General features: G+C 40.3%; 1 protein-coding gene across 2 annotated transcripts in view; it reads right to left on the reverse strand.

Annotated features, from left to right (window-relative positions):
• Positions 1–20578, reverse strand: part of LOC123759104 (uncharacterized) — a 111980-nt gene that overhangs the window by 15431 nt on the left and 75971 nt on the right. For both annotated transcript variants that reach the window (XM_069324943.1, XM_069324942.1), the window contains exons 2-3: positions 11460–11597; positions 10647–10855 (exon numbers count right to left, since the gene is read on the reverse strand). In XM_069324943.1, coding sequence (XP_069181044.1) covers positions 10647–10855; positions 11460–11517 — 267 coding nt within the window. In that variant the 5' untranslated portion in view covers positions 11518–11597. The remainder of the gene's footprint in view (positions 1–10646; positions 10856–11459; positions 11598–20578) is intronic.

Here is a 20578-nt window from a genome sequence, read left to right on the forward strand (position 1 = left end):
AAAACACCTGATTCACTTATGCATATGAGATATAGAGGGAAGAAGAGAGAGAGAGAAAGAGAGAGAGAAAGAAAGAGAGAGAGAGATAGGATAACCTGCAATCTGCCTGTAAAGCTTAGCAAAACAAAAATTGCAGCTTAGTCACCAGATTTGCCAGGTAACTTCTGCCTAATTCAGTTCGTCCTGTCGGTAAATATGGACATGTGTTCAGCACACTGGGAAGGGTCCCCCGTGCCCCAGTTGGTATGCTGAATTCACAGGAAACGTAATTCATGTGTGATGTTCAGCATACCAGATTATTACTAAAGATCTCCAGAGAGGACCTGGTGTGGATTCTTTTCGTATGTGCCTCATGAACTGAAGCTTGAAGATACAGAAACACGAATACACATGTATATATATACACTAACATTTATACAATAATGCATATAAGTCACAAGTGCTCGCTTGGCCAACATAAGAACTGCTTTCAGAACTCTGGATGAAGACTCGTTCAGGACCATGTGTTCAATATATGACACACACCAACTCAGTAGTGTGGAACGCCAATGTAGAGCTCTTATTTCGTTAAATACTAAATGATGCTACATAAAGTTATTAGAATTACCACCAGAGAAGACACAGAGCTGAGAGGTATGAGTTACGAGGAAAGAATTAAACCCTCACGTCATTGGGACAGAGAGGAATCAGAGAAAATACGATCAATCAAAAACACCAGGGTAGACCATTAACAACTTTGCAAGGTGCCTGGTAAATGTTGGGATATGGCCATAAGGTGATCGGGGCCGATTCCCATGGCTGCATTGATACCAGATTCTATCCTCCCTTTATACTCAACTCCATTTTCATTAGGATTCATTCACCACTTGGTAGAAGGAGGGAAGGGAACTATCAAGAGAAAACTAGGCCATTACGACTATATGGCACTAGGAAAGGTTCAGGATAAGGATTTAGGATGGGTCGGGGGGATGGAATGGTGCCCCAATCACTTGGACGGTCGGGAAATGAACGCTGACCAGCGTGAAGTGAGACGGGCTGAACGGTAGAGAGACGGTCTCACTTCATGGAGATCGGCGCTCAAACCCCGACCGTCCAAGTGGTTGGGAACCATTCCATCCCCCCGACCCATCCTAAATCCTTATCCTGAACCTTTCCAAGTGCCATATAGCAAACTCCGTTCCATCCCAAATCCTTGTCCTGATCCCTTCCAAGTGCTATATTGTCGTAATGGTTTACGACACAACATTTTCTACTTGATGATTAAGTGTTGGGAGCCTCCAGACTCTATACACTGCCTTGATAAGATATCCGATGGAACCCGGAAAGTGAAGATAGTTACAGCGATGACGACAGTGATGACAACAGTATGCAGTAAAGGGGGGTTAAAGGGCGAAGGTCCGGGGTAATGTCGATGATTATAGAGGTGTTGTGTTAGGGTAGAGAAGATAGTTGCAGAGATGACGGTTGTGAATACTTAAGTGCATTGCTGAGGTGGACTTATTTATTTTCCACATGAACAGCGATAGAGTGAGAGTTCACAGGTTGAAAATGGCTACAAAAAAAATGTTTTACGAATAAAATATAATTTTATATTAAGGTAAGTCAAGAGATATGTTGATCTGAGAGCAATGGCAGTGATAATCACCTTCTTTCAAAGCACTAAGAACAGATATGATTCACAATTAGACACTCGGAAGTCGTGAATGTAGGAGGAAATTACTATATTCGAAGCTGGGGCCACAGCACTGGACCCGCTGAAACAGTCAGGCAAGGACACACACACACACACACAGAGAGGCAGCAGAGGTGGGATTACACAGGACGCTAATATTGGCATACATAACATTGATCCTGCATAATATAACCATGAACGTATCTAAACGACAGTCCTCCACCCGCCGGACGCTGATAATAACCTCATTTAACCTCAGCTATGACCCGGGGGATCACGAGGGCCGGTAATGGCGTGCGTGTCGGTGATAGAGATCTCCACTGACCTCGGTACAACATGCTCATTACCACCTTCGGCTCTAATTACTTTATTTACCTCGGTGTGAACTCGTGATTGTCTTAATTTTGATAATTACAGAAAATAAATGTAATCTTTAAAGTGTGCGTGTGTGTGTGTATGTGTGTTTGTGTGCTGAGAGTGTACTTGGCCTCCACCACCACCTACCACGATCCATTCCACATGATTGTTTTACTCGTACACCGAAGGAATACGTCCTTACGTCAATCCCAATAATTTGTTTCGATTTTCCATCTCCAGACTTTGGTTATGTTTCCCTCCTACAAATCAAGCCATCCTTGTCGACAGCGGCGGTTCCATATGGTCTTCCTTTCTTGGCGCCTTGTTTTTATCGTTACTTGTCCACAGTGTCTGTATTTGTTTACCCTGTCATTGAATCTCAATAGTCTAGACTCGCATAACAGTCATATGAAAATTCTTTGAGCCATCTCAATTTCTTTTACATATAATATATGAGGTTTCCTTGCCGGTGCTACGTACTATGATATTGATAAACAAAGTATATTCTTCTAGTTGTTTCTCTATTGAGATGCCTGAAGACTTCTAATTGTCGCTATTTTCACATATACCGCCAAGGTTACTTTAATTCATAAGTGATCCAAGAGAAAGAGACTATGGGTGTGGTGTCATCTTATAACTCCTTCACCTTCACAAGCAGCCCACACATCTCTAAATAATGGAAGTGACGACGTTTTAATCCGTATTTAAGGTATATAACACTTGGAAGGCGATATTATAGCACTGAACCCTTACACGTGCGATAATGACTAGGCACTTTCTTCTCATAGTTCCCTGTCCTACCCTTGCAATGTTGCTATCCTCAACATCGTGCATTTAATGAAGCCGAGTTTCAGTAACCATTTATTGGCCCATTAATAAAGTTTCATCAAGATCTTCAGAGTTTTACCGTCGCTCTTCTGTTCATGTGCTTCCCATTTTTGCGTAATCTGCAAACATCAAAAAGTGCGAATCTCTTCTCTTGCGGCAAGTCGTTTATGCAAATATAAAAGAGTGCGAGTCCTAGTATGAACCTCTATATTTACATAATTGTAATCATATCTCCGTCATATTTCAAATGACAACTTATACAATTTATGAAAGTGAAAACTGAGAAAACGTCCCTGAGTTGTAAGAATGGACCATAGCTGTCACTATCACAGCCGCAGGGAGAAATGACTGCAACCACAGCTGCTGGGAGGGACTTCACATACCATCATCACAACAGCTGGGCGGGACCACACCTACCATGATCACAGCTGCTGGGATTAGCGCACATCTACCACATAAATGTGTATTGCCAAAGTATTTTTTACACTTTTTATTGTAAATAAAATAGTCTATCCTGTTCTCACTCTTAATACACAGTTATTTTAACGCTATCGAGTGTAGCGAATATGTTCAGGTGCTTTAGATAAACGAATAGTTTTGAAATAATGACAATATGTCGGAATAAAAAGCACTATCCTCGATAGGTTTGGTAACTGTCTAGGTCTGTACGCTTCTGATTTGGCGAAACCACTTCATATTTGACGATTGTCAAATTTTAGGAACAGATCGAATTGTTAGTCCTAATATTAGATAGATATAATTGTTTGACCCTGTTTGGTGAATATATAATTGTGTCCTTGGATAGAGTAGATGTTATGGTCGGTTCCTGGATGGAGTAGATGAAGTTAGTAGTCATTGTATAGTTAATTCCAAGGTTCGGATATCCTTCACGTATGCTATAGACTAGCCATCCATGATTAAAATTTGTCCAATTGACCATAAAAGATTGAAAATGCAGCACTAATGCTCAAAAACTGGTCTTTTAAGTATGAAAATGCTCGATTCTGCTTGAGATTTATGCTCCTGAGTTAAAAAATAATTTTTTAAATTAATTCTTCAGATTTAACTATTAGAGAATGATTATGTAGCAATAATGCTCCATGCTCATCCTCTAGAGATGATAATGCTTCTATATAATTAATCATATTTATAACAGTATTTGTTCTCGCTTTATTTACATTAAAAATCTCTCCCGTTACTCTTCGTCATTTTACAGAATGTAAATTAAAATTTGTTCAATACCTCGTCATCATGGTAAACTTTAATTATAGAGATTTACTCTGTCATCTTTTTCTGTACGTGCTCATGTTAATGTCTCTTTTGTACCATTCACCGACCAGAACAGAACTGCCTAATCTATTTGGATTTTAACGAGGGTAGGATGAGGTTGAATTCTACAGTTTACTTAAAATCCATCTAAAAATACACTTCTATTTCATCCATTTCAATCCATGTAAACTGAACTAAATACTAAATATAGAAAGTATTCTCTTATTTTTTTAATTATGCTAATTGACCATTGAAGCAATTTGGGCGTGACGTCGACTTTAAAGAGAATTTCGAGCATCGTGATAAACATGTTTTTGACAAGTTTCACCCAGTTTTATGCAATATCCGCGGAAATTTTTGTTAAAGCTTATTAATCTCTCAGGGAACTGGTCGTTCCTTTCCATGATATGAGCCAGATTCTAATTAGTCCCTGTCAATGGCACAGCACAGCAATGGTTTATATTTTCATCAAAATTTTGAAATAGCGTGAAGGTCAGGCAATGGAGTAAATAATAGCAATCTCCGAGACTAATAAACTTCGGGACCAATTTACAGACTGCAGACTGAACAAGATAGGTTCATTAGACACACAGAATCCTAGACAAAGGTTCATTAGACATACACAATCCCAGACAAAGGTTCATAGACACACACAATCCCAGACAAAGGTTCATAGACACACACAATCCCAGACAAAGGTTCATAGACACACACAATCCCAGACAAAGGTTCATAGACACACACAATCCCAGACAAAGGTTCATAGACACACACAATCCCAGACAAAGGTTCATAGACACACACAATCCCAGACAAAGGTTCATAGACACACACAATCCCAGACAAAGGTTCATAGACACACACAATCCCAGACAAAGGTTGTTATACACACAGATTTAGGTCTACAGTTACTACACAAGGACACGTATATTTGATCACAGATTATCACATCCACAGACAAATACAAACATTCAAAGAAACAAATGAACATACAATAAAAACTAGACACTCAAACAGAGAGGCTAATAAACACATAGACTAAAACACACATACAAACTGACACGCACACAGAGTGACACACACACACACACACGCTCTAACAGTAACTAGCACGTCAGATATAAACGGCCAGGAGGTGGGTTCAGGGGCATGCCACCAGGCTAGTCCTAGAGCTGAGAGGTATGTTATGAGGAAAGCCTACGGGAATTTACCCTTACGTCCATGGAAAAAGGAAAAGTTAGAGGAGACTGGATCGCTACCTACAAAATTCTTAGAGGAATTGACAGGGTGGACAAAGACAACCCATTTAGCATGGGTGGAACACGAACACTGGAAAACAGGTGGAAACTGAGTACCCAAATGAGCCACAGTGATATTAGAAAGATTTTTTTTCAGTATCTGGATAGTTAACAGATGAAATGCACTAGGCAGTGATGTGGTGGAAGCTGATTTCTTACAGTTTTAAACGTAGATATGAGTTAGCTCAATAGGCTCAGGAATCTGTATAGCAGTTGATTGACAGTTTAGAGGCAGGACTAAAGAGCCGGAGCTCCACCCCTGCAAGCACAACTAGGTGAATACAACTAGATGAATACACACATACTCAAACAGACTAACATACACAGACGAAGGTTTAATATAACACACCAAAGGGGAAAAACACTTGATCTCACTTTCACAAAGCAGGAATTACGAAACTCTTAATAAATATATCCCTCGACTCTTGAGTATCATTTCTAATCCGATAAAAACAACTTAGCTCGTGTGCTTAAGCGGTACGTGTGCTCCTCGGCTATTGTGATCGGCTCTGACATGAGTCAGAATAATACAACTTCTCAAGAATTTATCATATTTTGTTAAGACGTAAACAGAAATATTCCATGCCGTTACACTGCTCTTAATATGATCACTAATGGGGTATTTTTAGCTAGGAGAGGTTAGGTGTGTTAGGTAGATAGATTAGGTTGGGTAAGGTAGGTAGATTAGGTTAGGCAAGGTAGGTAGGTTAGGTTTGGCAAGGTAGGTAGGTTAGGTTATGCAAGGTAGGAAGGATAGGTAAGATTAGATTCCTATGCTGCATGGGGACGGAGGAGTGCCCTGTGGTATATATTGATGGGAGTTTAGGACATCCACGGTGGTACAGAACTTGCTGGAGAATCCCACTTCGGTATATACCGCTGAGAGCTGGGGACTCCCACGGTGGTAAATAGAGCACAGAGCTGCAGATTCTCACAGAGGTATATACTTCATTCAGGTGGGAGGGAGGGAATTATCAGGGGAAAGCTCCATGTCATTACGACTGTACAGCACTGGGAAAGGGTCAGGAAAAGGTTTTAGAATGTGACGGGGGGAAGGACTGGTGCCCAACCACTTGTGAACGGTCGGGAATTGAACGCCGACCTGCATGACGCGAGACAGTCGCTCTACCATCCAGCCCAAGCGGCTGGGCATTCAGGTGGGAACTCCCACGGTGTTACAGAAAGAAAGTTTCTGTTTCTCTTACAGAACAGAAAGCTGCGGGCTCCCACTGAGGAATATACAGCATATAACTAACACTGTGGTGTATACAACATACAGCTTGGACTCTCACGGTAGTTAATACACATCACATCAACGTGTAATTAGTTATGTCTGGAGGAACTGTGAGGTAAAAAGATGAGATGAGGAGATCGAATTATGTCTCCTCGCATCTAAACCAACACGTGTTTGCACTCCTCTTCTGAATCGCCTCTATTTTTTTCGTTGTGGATACTCTAATTCTTTGTCTTATTTACTTCCTCTCCTTCGTACGGCCGTGCGATATTTTCTAAATTGTTTGGCTTTTTTCTTAAAAACTGAAAGGAAGTTCGGCACAAGTTATGTTTTTATTTAGTTTTTGTTATGTTTGAAATAATGATATAAGTATTCTCCGTGGCTTATATCTCACTGGAGCAGAATTAGCTGATTTCCATTTGGTGTTAAAATGTGTTTATGGATTATTATCATATCTTTTTGAATCCCTTGAATGTTTTCTTTGCACATAAGCCTCTCCCGAACACAGGGTTAAGCCTCTCTCGAGCACAGAGTTAAGCCTCTCTCGAGCACAGGGTTAAGTTAAAAAACGCTCAACAGAATAACGGATTAAAAAAACACAAATTTTTGAGTTTTAGCTGAGAAAAGCTATTTTTTCATGTGATGTTTTCCCAGGAATACTTGAGGTCCAGAATTCAAAAACAGTCGGACAAAAAACTCTGAACTCCTTAATGACCTGGAAACCAAATATTCCTGGATAATTCAACCCAAGAATATTTTACAGTAAACAATTTCTCAAGCCAAAAGAAAAAACAATAATGTACTACTAAATGAGCATTAGGGTATCAAATCCCTTCCCAGTGCTATGCAATTATACAGGCTTAGTGCTTCCACCTTATAATTGCCCACTTCATAATTGCTAAACCAAATAATATAGAACTGTTCTCATTATGACACTGTTGAGAACAAGATAAAATATTGCAGAACAGTTCTCAATATAAGAACAAGAGAAAATATTAATGAGCTGTTCTCAATTTAAGAATAAGAACAAATATTGTTTTAACGTTCTCAATATGATAACAAGAGAAAATGTTGTTGAACTATTCTCAATATAAGAACAATAGAAAATATTGCTGAACTGTTCCCAGTATGATAACAAGAGAGAATATTGTTGAACTGCTCTCACTAAAACACTTTTGAGAGCACGAATAAAAAACAAATGAAGAGCAATTAAATACAATAGAACACTGCAGCACAAGAAATAACAGAACGGAAAGAGAAAATAACATATCAAAAGTTATGCAAAACTATACAAAAATTTACCATCATGCAACCCAGTGCATTGAAGAATAACACCACATGAACAACTGCAACATATCATAAGCCACATCAACACCACGTGAAAGACAGTATTCGAATATAAGCCACATGAAGATAGCATGAAGATAGCAGAACTACGGCAACACCGCATGAACCACATCAAGAGAACATAAGCCACGCCCTTGCAACATACACTATAACAATAACATAGGAGAAGAACAACATAAAACATACAAAACAGTTCGAAACACATATCAACTGAGAATCAAGCACCAATAGCATATCAACATACCACATAACATAATATCAAGAAACAATAAGTAATGGGAGCTAGTACCATGGCACTGTTAACTTAAATGTGACATACAAGTGCATAATACAGTCAACCAATACATAATTCAAAGCAAAAACAGAACAAACATATAATACAATTCACAGGGGTGCCCAAACATAATACAACATGGTACTCAAGAATATATAATACAACAGGGTATCCAAACAATATTCAATAATACAATAGGGTACACAAACCTATCACAATTCAACAGGGTACCCAAACATAACGTAAAGTTCCATATTTCAAAAATGTATACAGCACAAGATACATATAAACCGTTCAACAACAAAATAATACAATACCGGGCAAGTTTTTTTACACAATTCAGTAATAATGCGGTTTTGCATCATAATAATAAAATAGCAAGCAAGGCTGCAACACATAACTTGGGCTATGCCAAAGTATAGAGCGTAGCATGAATACTTCGTCCCTCACCACTATAAAACACTTTGTATCAATACATCACAGCGCCTGGGCACGAAAACAAACACATCAGTGTTGCTATCTTGGGTACGGAGTTTACAATACCTGTCCTTGTTGCTGTCGTCATATGTGCGATAGCTTGAGACGTTAAATGGTAATGCAATTTCCTTCAAGTTATTGTACCAATCTGAAGCAATAACTTGAATCATCTCCTCACCAATCTGATGATTCTTGCTAAATGTTTCAGTTTTGTTTAAGATGAAGCCTTTTACCAGGAAAAAAAGTTATAACCCAGTATGACAGTGGAGCACACTGGAAGAGATATGTGGACAAAAAACTGAGATATGAGGACAAAAATGAAGGATATCTGTCATATTATTAGGACCATTAGGAACTGAACCCCGACCCCGTAAGAATCAAGGCAGTCGCTGTAACAACCAGTCTAAGTACTGTTTCTTATGTCAAATGTAATCCCGTAGAGGCTGCCACTCGTTGGTCTATAGATCCTTTCCGGTGAAATAAGGTGACACGTCCTAGCAAAGACACAGTTGTCATGCGTATTATACATCACACCACAGTTTCCAATACCTCTTCTGATAAATACTTAACGTAGGTCTGAAACAGTCCAATATCAATGATGATAATCTTCAGGTGAAGTTTTTGTTAATTGATTCTTACAAAAATTGGACGCGAGAGTGCTATCAGGAATTCACTTCTGTAAATATATCGACAATAGTGTGAGAGATGGGCCCCGAGGGATCACAAACTATTGTGATAAACAATGAAGGAACTGAGAAGCCAGTCGTCGTGTGCTTCTTCCACTCCATCACCACTTCCTCGCTGGTAACCAGACCAGATCAACATGATGCTGGTCCTTCACACCCCCACAACAACCCAGAATTTGCTGACGGAGGAAAACATTCCAAGGAAGAGAATATTGCCATCTTCAGCTGCCACGGAGAGTTCCGGGTACCGGGCAATGGGGATACCACATCAAAGGAGAACGTGGATGAGGGCAATAACAATTTGCGTAGCAATGTTACTTATCGTCTCTCTCTCTCTCTCTCTCTCTCTCTCTCTCTCTCTCTCTCTCTCTCTCTCTCTCTCTCTCTCTCTCTCTCTCTCTCTCTCTCTCTCTCTCTTTCTCTCTCTCGCTCTCTCTCTTTATATTTGATAACGTTTTTACCCTTTTCAGGTGTCTACTTTCTTTATCGATTTCATTCTATCTTTTTCTCTCTTGTTCCCTTTCTCTCTCATTCGCTCCACCCGGGTAGGATAGGAGAGCTGGCAGTGGTGAAAGTGATGTTAGGGAGAACCCACTTGCTGGTAACGACACGCGAACCTGCCAGGAATGTGTGGAGGACGAGTCAGTGTAGAACTTGATGGGGAGTGGGAGTCCGGCAACCCACTCCACGATAGAGACCTGAAGCCCACTCCACCACAGAGACCTACATACCACTCCACAGCAAAGACCTGAAGCCCACTCCACCACAGAGACCTACATACCACTCCACAGCAAAGACCTTCAGCCAACACCACCACAGAGACCTACATACCACTCCACAGCAAAGACCTTCAGCCCACTTCACCACAGAGACCTACATACCACTCCACAGCAAAGACCTGAAGCCCACTCCACCACAGAGACCTACATACCACTCCACAGCAGAGACCTGAAGCCCACTCCACCACAGAGGGTCTGTAGCTTGTCGTACGGAGAGTTGAGCTTGTGACACTGTAAGGATGTTGTTGTAAAATTGTGTGTGTAGAGCATGAAGTACTGAGAGAATATGCTGCTTGTTGCACTGACAGATTCTCTCTCTCTCTCTCTCTCTCTCTCTCTCTCTCTCTCTCTCTCTCTCTCTCTCTCTCTCTCTCTCTCTCTCTCTCTCTCTCTCTCTCTCTCTCAATGAGCAACCAAAGACTCACGTCAACATTGACGCCCGGGACAAAGAAGGTGTTCTTAGTGACGTTGTTAGCGGGGATGTACTGGTAAAAGAGCTTGTCTCCCTTATACCACTTGAGGCTGTAGAGCGTGGCGTTGGCCAGCTTGTAGCGGCACCAGAGTTCTGCACGTGATCCACGCTCCTTGTACTGTGGGACCTCTACCTCTTGCAACACAAGCGTGGCTCCACACCCTGGAGGAAGAGAGCAACGGTGTTACACCCTTATATATATATATGTGTGTGTGTGTGTGTGTGTGTGTGTGTGTGTGTGTGTGTGTGTGTGTGTGTGTGTGTGTGTGTGTGTGTGTGTGTGTGTGTGTAAATCACGAAAATATTAACTCGTGATGAATAATGTGACACTGTTTAATCACGAAGAAAATGAAACAAGAAATTCTTTAGATACTTTCTTGTTAACATCTGAAGGATGAACGAAATTCAATGATGGGGATAAATAGGCAAGAAGGATACATGTGATAAAAGATAATGTCATTGAAACCCAGGAATAAGATGAAACAGCAGAAGGCCCATTTACCCTTTCATGAGAGTTCGAGTAAGTAACAATACTAGTGAGATAACTGGGTATTAATGATCTTATTCAAATATTTTGTAATTGATTAGTTTAAAATTTATCCAAATTGTACAAAACATTGCTAATGTTCATAGTGAATGGATTTATAATTTGTATTCAAGCAGATTACTGAATAACGTTATCGAATCTGTCACTCGATATATGTCTTTTGGGTAGAAAAATTATTTGCTCATTTTCCCTATTTGTCCTTGTTTATCTATTACTTACCTAACAAGGAAAGCAGGAGGAGGAAGCGGAGAGTGTGAGGGTGTGATTGTGAGGTCATGTTGACGGTCGTAGAGGTACCTCACAATCTCAGGTCATGTTGATGAAGGTGCGAGCTCTCACTCTCACGGGTTCTCACACCTGCCCATACAAGCAAATAATATTATAATACATTTTACTGACTGTTGATGACTGAAAGTACCAACACAATATTGTACCACTTACAACACGTCTTAGGTCGGCAATATATTTCCCAAATAAAGAAGAACTCATGAAAAATATTTATAAAATGCTAGGTGAGACACCCTGTGGTGCCTTGATCAACTCCAGAAGGCTGTGTTATGAGCTCGGGTCGACCCTGGATCCTGGATAACCTAGTGCTTGGGTCGACCCTGGAACCTTGACAACCTAATGCTTGGATCGACCCTGGATCCTGGATAATCTAGTGCTTGGGTCGACCCTGGAACCTTGACAACCTAATGCTTGGGTCGACCCTGGAACCTGGATAACCTATTGCTTGGGTCGACCCTGGAACCTGGATAACCTAGTGCTTGGGTCGACCCTGGAACCTGGATAACCTATTGCTCAGGTCGACCATGGAACCTGGATATCCTATTGCTTGGGACGACTGACTGACCATATAAAGGATTGAACGACATTTGTCTTTTTGATGGCCATTCTTTTGGTTTTGTGAGAGTTACTTCTGACTGTTGTAGTAAATGTGTTTCCAAAGACAAAAGGTGTTCTTGACTGAGTCAATCACCTGACCTATATTAAATGGAACTTACGTTTCTTCTATTTATGAAAAGCTTGAAGGAAAAAAAATAGTCCTCAAAAAAAAACATAGCTCAGGATAGCTGCAGTAGAGCAATAGCTGATAGCTCTACTGCGACATTCTGATACTGCTCTATCAAGATTATCTGATAGAGCTTCACCAGGGAAGATGCCCTGCATCTGAGAATGTGTATAAGTCGAATACTATTAATTTATAATATAATTATGTACTCATAATATATATATATATATATATATATATATATATATATATATATATATATATATATATATATATATATATATATATATATATATATATATATATATATGATAGTAATAAGAGCAGTAAAACACAGCAGCATAAACACCATTAGCATTAAGAGTAGATGCATATCTTTTGGAGTAGATACATTGCACCTGAAGTACCATTGTTGCTGAAATATCACTAGAATGATTTAATTTTCAGTATAAGCAGCCCTTTCCCAAATACAGAAGGTTTCAGGAGCGAAGGTTCAAAGGTTCCAGGGGCGATCAAACCTCTTAAAATGAACCTTATATGAGCTTCTGAGGAATGTATAATTAAAGATTTTATATCAACCTGCCATAAATCTATCCAATATGCCCAAAGGGGCTCTTACGATTTAACGTAAATGAAATAACATAAAAAATATCAATCTCCTTTAAGGAGTACTAGGAAGGAGTCAGGAATTGGGATGACTTCAGACTCTCTCGTTATTGGAAACCGATAAAGCGATTGACATATCCAAGAAGTCGTCGAATCCTATCATTACTATAATTTTAGTATGTAAATTTTATGCTAAAAATATTGCTGAAAATGTTAACCAATTTAATTAACTTATACAAAGTAATTATCAGGAAAAAGTGTTAAGCCAGTATGGTTATGTAAGACGTGGGAGGAAAATGACGACATGGATCTGGGCTAAACGGAGGGAATGAACAGTGCCGAACCACTTGGACTATTGGGAATCGAGCTCAAACCTGCAAGAAAAAAGGGCCGCCTATGCACCGACTACTCCAAATGGCTGAGTTTAAATTTCCATAGACACTATATATTTAATAGATAATCACATTGTTTTATTGTCTGAAGAATCGTTTTAATACATGCATGAATGTAACGAGCTCTTTCGATGCTTAACTATATACTGCAGCTTGGGGACAATTCAAGATTTAAAAACAATATGTTTTTATGTATGTATTTATGTATGTATGTATGTATGTATGTATGTATGTATGTATGTATGTATGTATGTATGTATGTATGTATGTATGTATGTATGTACTCACCTAGTTGTGCTTTCAGGGGGGTTGAGCTTCGCCTCTTTGGTCCCGCCTCTAAACAGTCAATCTACTGGTGGTGTTCATATTTCTGAGCTACTCGAGCTCTATCATATCTACATTTGAAACTATGTGTTGTATGTATGTATGTATGTATGTATGTATGTATGTATGTATGTATGTATGTATGTATGTATGTATGTATGAATATATGTTTGTATGAATATTTCAATAAAGGTAAAATTTAAACAGCATGGCAATATGGAAACTGTTAGACATTTATCTTACCTCAAAAAGTAACAGAAATATATGAAAAATTATATCGGCATATTCAATATCTATGTAAATTTCTTCCGAACTATATAATTGATCAATTCCCGACGGAAAACGTTCGCATTATAGCTGGATATCCGTGTGTGTGTGTGTGTGTGTGTGTGTGTGTGTGTGTGGGTGTGTGTGTGTATGTGTGTGCGTGTGTGTGTGCACTCACCTAGTTGTACTCACCTAGTTGTGCTTGCTGTGGTTGAGCTTTGGCTCTTTGGTCCCGCCTCTCAACTGTTAGTCAACTGGTGTACAGATTCTGGAGCCTACTGGGCTCTATCAAATCTACATTTGAAACTGTGTATGGAGTCAGCCTTCACCACATCACTGCCTAATGCATTCCATTTGTGAACTACTCTGACACTGAAAAAATTCTTCCTAATGTCTCTGTGACTCATTTGGGTACTCAGTTTCCATCTGTGTGTGTGTGTGTGTGTGTGTGTGTGTGTGTGTGTGTGTGTGTGTGTGTGTTTTCATGTGTGTGTGTTCACAATAGTTTGCTTGCTTGATCGAGCTCAGGCAGCAAATCTTTGCCTGTTAATGACGGCAAAGATGTTACAATACAATCACACTAAATAAATATTGAACAAACTATGAACTGCAATATTACCTTTGTATTATACATAAGTGCCAGAAAATAAATTACGTATATTTTACAAATGATATATACCCCAAACATTAATAAGTAAACAGTTGCCAGAGTTCTGCTTTCACAAAAAGTTCAAATTAGTATTAAAATATATTATGAAAGGATGTCTCTATCTACCACTAATTCAATGAAAAATCTAAGCCTGGACAAATATTCAGTATGAAATATGCATTACGTTTCAGAGATAGATAGGATCATTAAAGCTTTTTAACAACAATATAAAATTACAGCCACAATACGAGCCTAGACACAATGACAGCTATCATCAATGACAGCCTGTATCAGTGACAGAGAGCAGCAGTAGCAGCAACAATGACAGCCTGTATCAGTGACAGAGAGCAGCAGTAACAGCAACAATGACAGCCTGTAACAGTGACAGAGAGCAGCAGTAACAGCAACAATGACAGCCATAATTCCGGATATCAACAACGACAGCCAGCCATTATGACCACCAGTCTCATTAACAGACAGCAACAATGACAGGTATCAACAAAGACAATCAAAACAAATGACAGCCAGTCACAATAACAGGTAGCCACCACGACAGGCAGCCACAGCGACAGGCAGCCACAGCGACAGGCAGCCACAGCGACAGGCAGCCACCACGACAGGCAGCCACCACGACAGGCAGCCACCACGACTGCCAGCCACCACGACAGGCAGCCACAGCGACAGGCAGCCACAGCGACAGGCAGCCACAGCGACAGGCAGCCACAGCGACAGGCAGCCACCACCACAGGCAGCTACAACGACAGGCAGCCACAGCGACAGGCAGTCACAGCGACAGGCAGTCACAGCGACAGGCAGCCACAGCGACAGGCAGCCACAACGATAACCAGCAACAACAAGTCACTGACAGTCAGGGGAAAATCAAACACATTTTTATCGCGTGTCCTCCTCCCTGTCTGTTTCCTCTGACATCCTTCAAATTCTTGTGTGAGAGCTCCACATTGCAGAGCATGTCAGTAATCCAGTTGGTTTTGCCATGTCCGTCCAGAATGCATTTTCCAATATGTTTGCTGGGCCAAGGTATTATCCACCCACCTCTCTACACTTCCTGGCACGTGATGGGGGTTCTAGAGGAGCCACCTCAAGCGACAGTAGTGGATCAGTATAGGAATCATTCTTTATTGCCTAATGTAACACTCAGTCTTCACAAGTCCCATACGCAATATGGTAAGCAACTTTCTTGGTTACTTTATGTTTCCAATTTGCATTTTTTCATGGTGGGTCAAACAATTCTAGACAAATTATGGCTTATGACTCAGTATGGATCTCCTAACTAGATGATTTGGTGTTTAAGTTTTTTCCTCGAGAGACAATGTAACATTAGAAAATTCTTAATAATTTTCATTAAACTTTATTTAACTTACTCCCCAGTGGGCATATCAGGCTCTAGTAACGTTGCAGCAGTGTTGAAGCAACGTCGTTTGCCTAACAAATGCCCACCGGGTACCAGTGAAAGGGCATGAGAGTACTCATGTGGCAAGCGAGTATTGCGACAAGAGTCACTATCACATAACGAGCGAAAAACATGTTAAAATCTCACCTTCACCAAGTAAACCAAAGACTCGGGGTCACACTCTTTGTTCCGATCCCAACAAACACACAACGTTGACGTTGTAACAAAGGAAATAACGTTGCTTCAACGTTCTACCCATTAGGCACTATTTCAAGAATAAAGTCATCAACGTTAAATTATTATCACTGTCGGGTATTGTACCGTTGGTATGTATGTAGTGTGACTGCTGGAACTTGCGTGTCTTCTTTCACCAAGTAAGCTCCTCGTCTCATACGTCGGTGTTTCAATCGTTGCCAGCCTCCAGAATCTCGACTTTCCATTTATCACAGTCTCCCGTCTTCTTAACGGATGTTCTTATCTTCCTAGACATTTGTCATTGTAGAGATGCCCCTTCTTTTGGTAATATTTTATCCTTCTAAGAAAATGAATAGTTTCTTAAACTGCCGGTGGATGTCTTAAACATAACATGTCCCTGGGACTTCTCCAATATATCCCAAGGACTCGCCAACATATCCTAGGAACTCTTCACACAGTTATCATCTTTCAACATCTAATACACTTTGGCTCTCACCCAGTCGAGTATTAGCAAAAGTAGTTTTTATCACGAAATATGGTCGTTGCTGTATCTTCATCAACGACTATGAAGCCCTACACTATTTCATGCTTTCACAACACTGCACTATATTAAGCTAAATAAGGCACTCATTTAAAGCTATAACGTGCTGATATAGAGCGATATTAGAAACTCATGTAGAACTAAATAAGGCAACAATAGAATCCTGTATAAATCACAGATATGGAGCTATATAGGCAATAGATATAGAGCTATAAACGCCATTGATATAGAGCTATATAGGCCATAGATATTGACCTGCAAAAGGCACTAATAGAGATCAATATAATTTACAAATATTGATCTGTTTACATTTTTTTTTGAGATTTTTGAGATATATACAAGAGTTGTTACATTCTTGTACAGCCACTAGTACGCGTAGCGTTTCGGGCAAGTCCTTAATCCTATGGTCCCTGGAATACGATCCCCTGCCGCGAAGAATCGTTTTTTCATCCAAGTACACATTTTACTGTTGCGTTAAACAGAGGCTACAGTTAAGGAATTGCGCCCAGTAAATCCTCCCCGGCCAGGATACGAACCCATGACATAGCGCTCGCGGAACGCCAGGCGAGTGTCTTACCACTACACCACGGAGACTGTTCCTGAAGGAGCTATATAAGGCACAAATGAAGAGGCAGTGATATTAGATTTTATGAGGCAGTGATATAAGATTTTATGAGGCAGTGATATAAGATTTTATGAGGCAGTGATATAAGATTTTGTGAGGCAGTGATATAAGATTTTATGAGGCAGTGATATAAGATTTTATGAGGTAATGATATGAGATTTCATGAGGCAGTGCCATAAGATTTTATGAGGCAGTGATATAAGATTTTATGAGGCAGTGATATAAGATTTTATGAGGCAGTGATATAAGATTTTATGAGGCAGTGATATAAGATTTTATGAGGCAGTGATATAAGATTTTATGAGGTAGTGATATGAGATTTCATGAGGCAGTGCTATAAGATTTTATGAGGCAGTGATATAAGATTTTATGAGGCAGTGATATAAGATTTTATGAGGCAGTGATATAAGATTTTATGAGGCAGTGATATAAGATTTTATGAGGCAGTGATATGAGATTTTATGAGGCAGTGATATAAGATTTTATGAGGCAGTGATATAAGATTTTATGAGGCAGTGATATAAGATTTTATGAGGCAGTGATATAAGATTTTATGAGGCAGTGATATAAGATTTTATGAGACAGTGATATAAGATTTTATGAGGCAGTGATATAAGATTTTATGAGGCAGTGATATAAGATTTTATGAGGCAGTGATATAAGATTTTATGAGGCAGTGATATAAGATTTTATGAGGCAGTGATATAGTCTTGCCTAAAGAAACTCCTGCATAAATACTTCAAAACAAAAGTCCGGCTGTGAAGAGTTTAAAAATGTAGTTGGAGAAAGTTGTGAGCACAACAAACCTCAACTTTCCTTCTAGGGGCCAAATGATTTTTAATTCCAGATTTTTTTAGGTGGGGGAGAAGTCTTGATGCACCAAGTCGACTCCGTAAGCTAGTGGGAGATGCAACATGACCTGCTAGGAGATGTAATATGGTTTATTGGGAGAGGCAGCATGGTCTGTGAAGTGAGACAACATCATCAGTGAGGAGATGCTCTATTGTCTGTGAGGAGAGACAACATTTTCTGTTATAGATGTAAAATGGTCTGCCAGTAGAGGAAATATGGTCTGTTGGGAGAGGCAACATGGTCTGTTGAAGGCCCATTATCACACCTCGTTGTCATATATGACAGAGATCTTCACCTTCTCCCGCTATGTCACTTTCAGTTTCTGTAGACGTCTCTCATTTCATCTGGCTGTCGATTGTTTGATCTCAGGTTATGTTCGCCTTTCGCCACTTTCAATTTCTGACGACTCCCTTCTTCAGTGCCTGACTTGCAGACGTTGCCATGTTCTCTTGCTGTCTCACCTTCTGAAGCGCCTCGTGTTGATCATAATTCAAATTTCCAGCAAATTTCACATTTCTTTGCATTACGTTTCACATTATTTTACATTACTTTGTCTGCATAAGACGGGAACTAATGCAGGGTATTTTTACAATATTGTCCCCAAAGAATTTTATATATTTTTTATTTTTTTATTATTTTTAGTATTAAACAACAGATTGCTTAATACTACTAGCGTATACACCCTCACGCTCACACACGTCTGTGTGTATACGCTACTTGTATTTACTATTTCTTCCTTCAGGATCAATCTGTTAGCTCTTGGACCCTTCCTTTACTCCTCGGTTGTTTAATGTACTGACTCTCGACCTGTTTTTTATTCTTCATACACTACATATATTTCTTTCTAACATACACACTTACCCAGAATGCAGCCCCGAGCAGCTCTCTAACTCTCATGTACCTATTTACTGCTACGTGAACTGGGCTATCAGGTGAAAGAAACACTGTCCATTTGTTTCTGCCCAGGCGAGGAATCGATCCTGGGTTCTTTGGACTACCCTCCCTGAGCGCTCTCTACTCGGCCGCGAGGTTCTTTGTGTGTTTATGTGTGTGTGTGTGTGTGTGTGTGTGTGTGTGTGTGTGTGTGTGTGTGTGTGTGTGTGTGTGTGTGTGTGTGTGTGTAACATGGAGATTTAGGATATACATTTCACAATTCCTCAGCAAGGTTACCTAAAAATGACATATGATGCCTTCCTAAAAATATACAAAAATATACGTAAGCTAGTTAGTACTGTGGTTATCCTTTCTCCTTGGTTTTATTTGTTATTTACCTTTTCTTTTATTATTCCAATACTAGTTCACTGTATTTTTCTTCTCGCTCCATTCTCCTTTCTCTCTTTCAAATTTTAATTTTCCTTCTTCCTCTCAATCATTCTGCGTTAATCCTATTACCTTTTCTTTTCTTTTGGTCATTGTATTTCACAGCTGTGACCGCTCTCTCCTCCCTCTCTGCTTTATCTATCATCTTGCTCCCATTCCCAGACTCCAGGCCACCACCCGTCTCCTCTCCCTTTGTCTTCTGGCTTTCATTATAGAGGAGTCTCTTGCTGCTCTTCTCGCTATTTCCTTCCTTATTTTCAGTCCTCTCCTTTATCATACATATTAGGCATTTCCTTTCTTCCTTTTCTCCACCTGGGTCTTTGTCTCTCTCCTTGCATCTTTTTCTCTCTCCCTGCGTCTCTGCCTCTCCTCAGGCGGCTTTCTCTCTTTTTCTTGCCTCTCTATCTCTCCTCTTCTCTCTCTGTATATCCTCCTGCTTCTCTGTCTCCACACCTCCCGACGTCTCTGTTAGTTATCTTCCAGTGTTCTGTTCCAGCTTCCTGTCTCGCCTTCTCCTAACTAGCACATCGACTCTCCTTCTCTCGTTTCTTTTACAGCCTCCTTCCTCGCAATTCATTACCTCTCCTTCCCCCTCTGTACATTCCCCCTCTTTTTCCTCCGTACTCCATCCCCTCCTTTCCCTTTTGCACATGTTCCTCTTCAATCCGACCGTCCGTTTTCTGATCCTTCCCCTCAATGCACTCTCCCCTCCTCTCTTACTTACACTATCACCTCTTCACCTCTTTACACTCTTTCTCCTTCCCCTCTCTTCACTCTTCTCTCCTTCACCCTTTTCACGCTCTTCTCTGCTTTCCTTCGCCACTTTACAGCCGTCTTCCCGTCCATGGTTCGCTCCTCTCTACTCGACCCGTCGACCTGCTCTCCTACCTTCTGTCTCTCAGATGCGCTGTTCCATAAATCGCTGTGTCTTCAGTAATATCACCACCCTCCCCACACCACACCACCCCCCACACCCACACCCACACCCAGACAACGCCCTCGCTACCCTGCACCCACTCCCCTGACCATGCAATAACCCCTTCCCCCATGGTACTCTAAATACACAGCCTCTACACCCAGCCCACTATACCCAATAACTACATCCAGACCTCGCAACCTCACGTCTACCCTCAAATATTATTAT

The sequence above is a fragment of the Procambarus clarkii genome, chromosome 15 (assembly GCF_040958095.1).
Source record: "Procambarus clarkii isolate CNS0578487 chromosome 15, FALCON_Pclarkii_2.0, whole genome shotgun sequence".
NCBI lineage: Eukaryota > Metazoa > Arthropoda > Malacostraca > Decapoda > Cambaridae > Procambarus > Procambarus clarkii.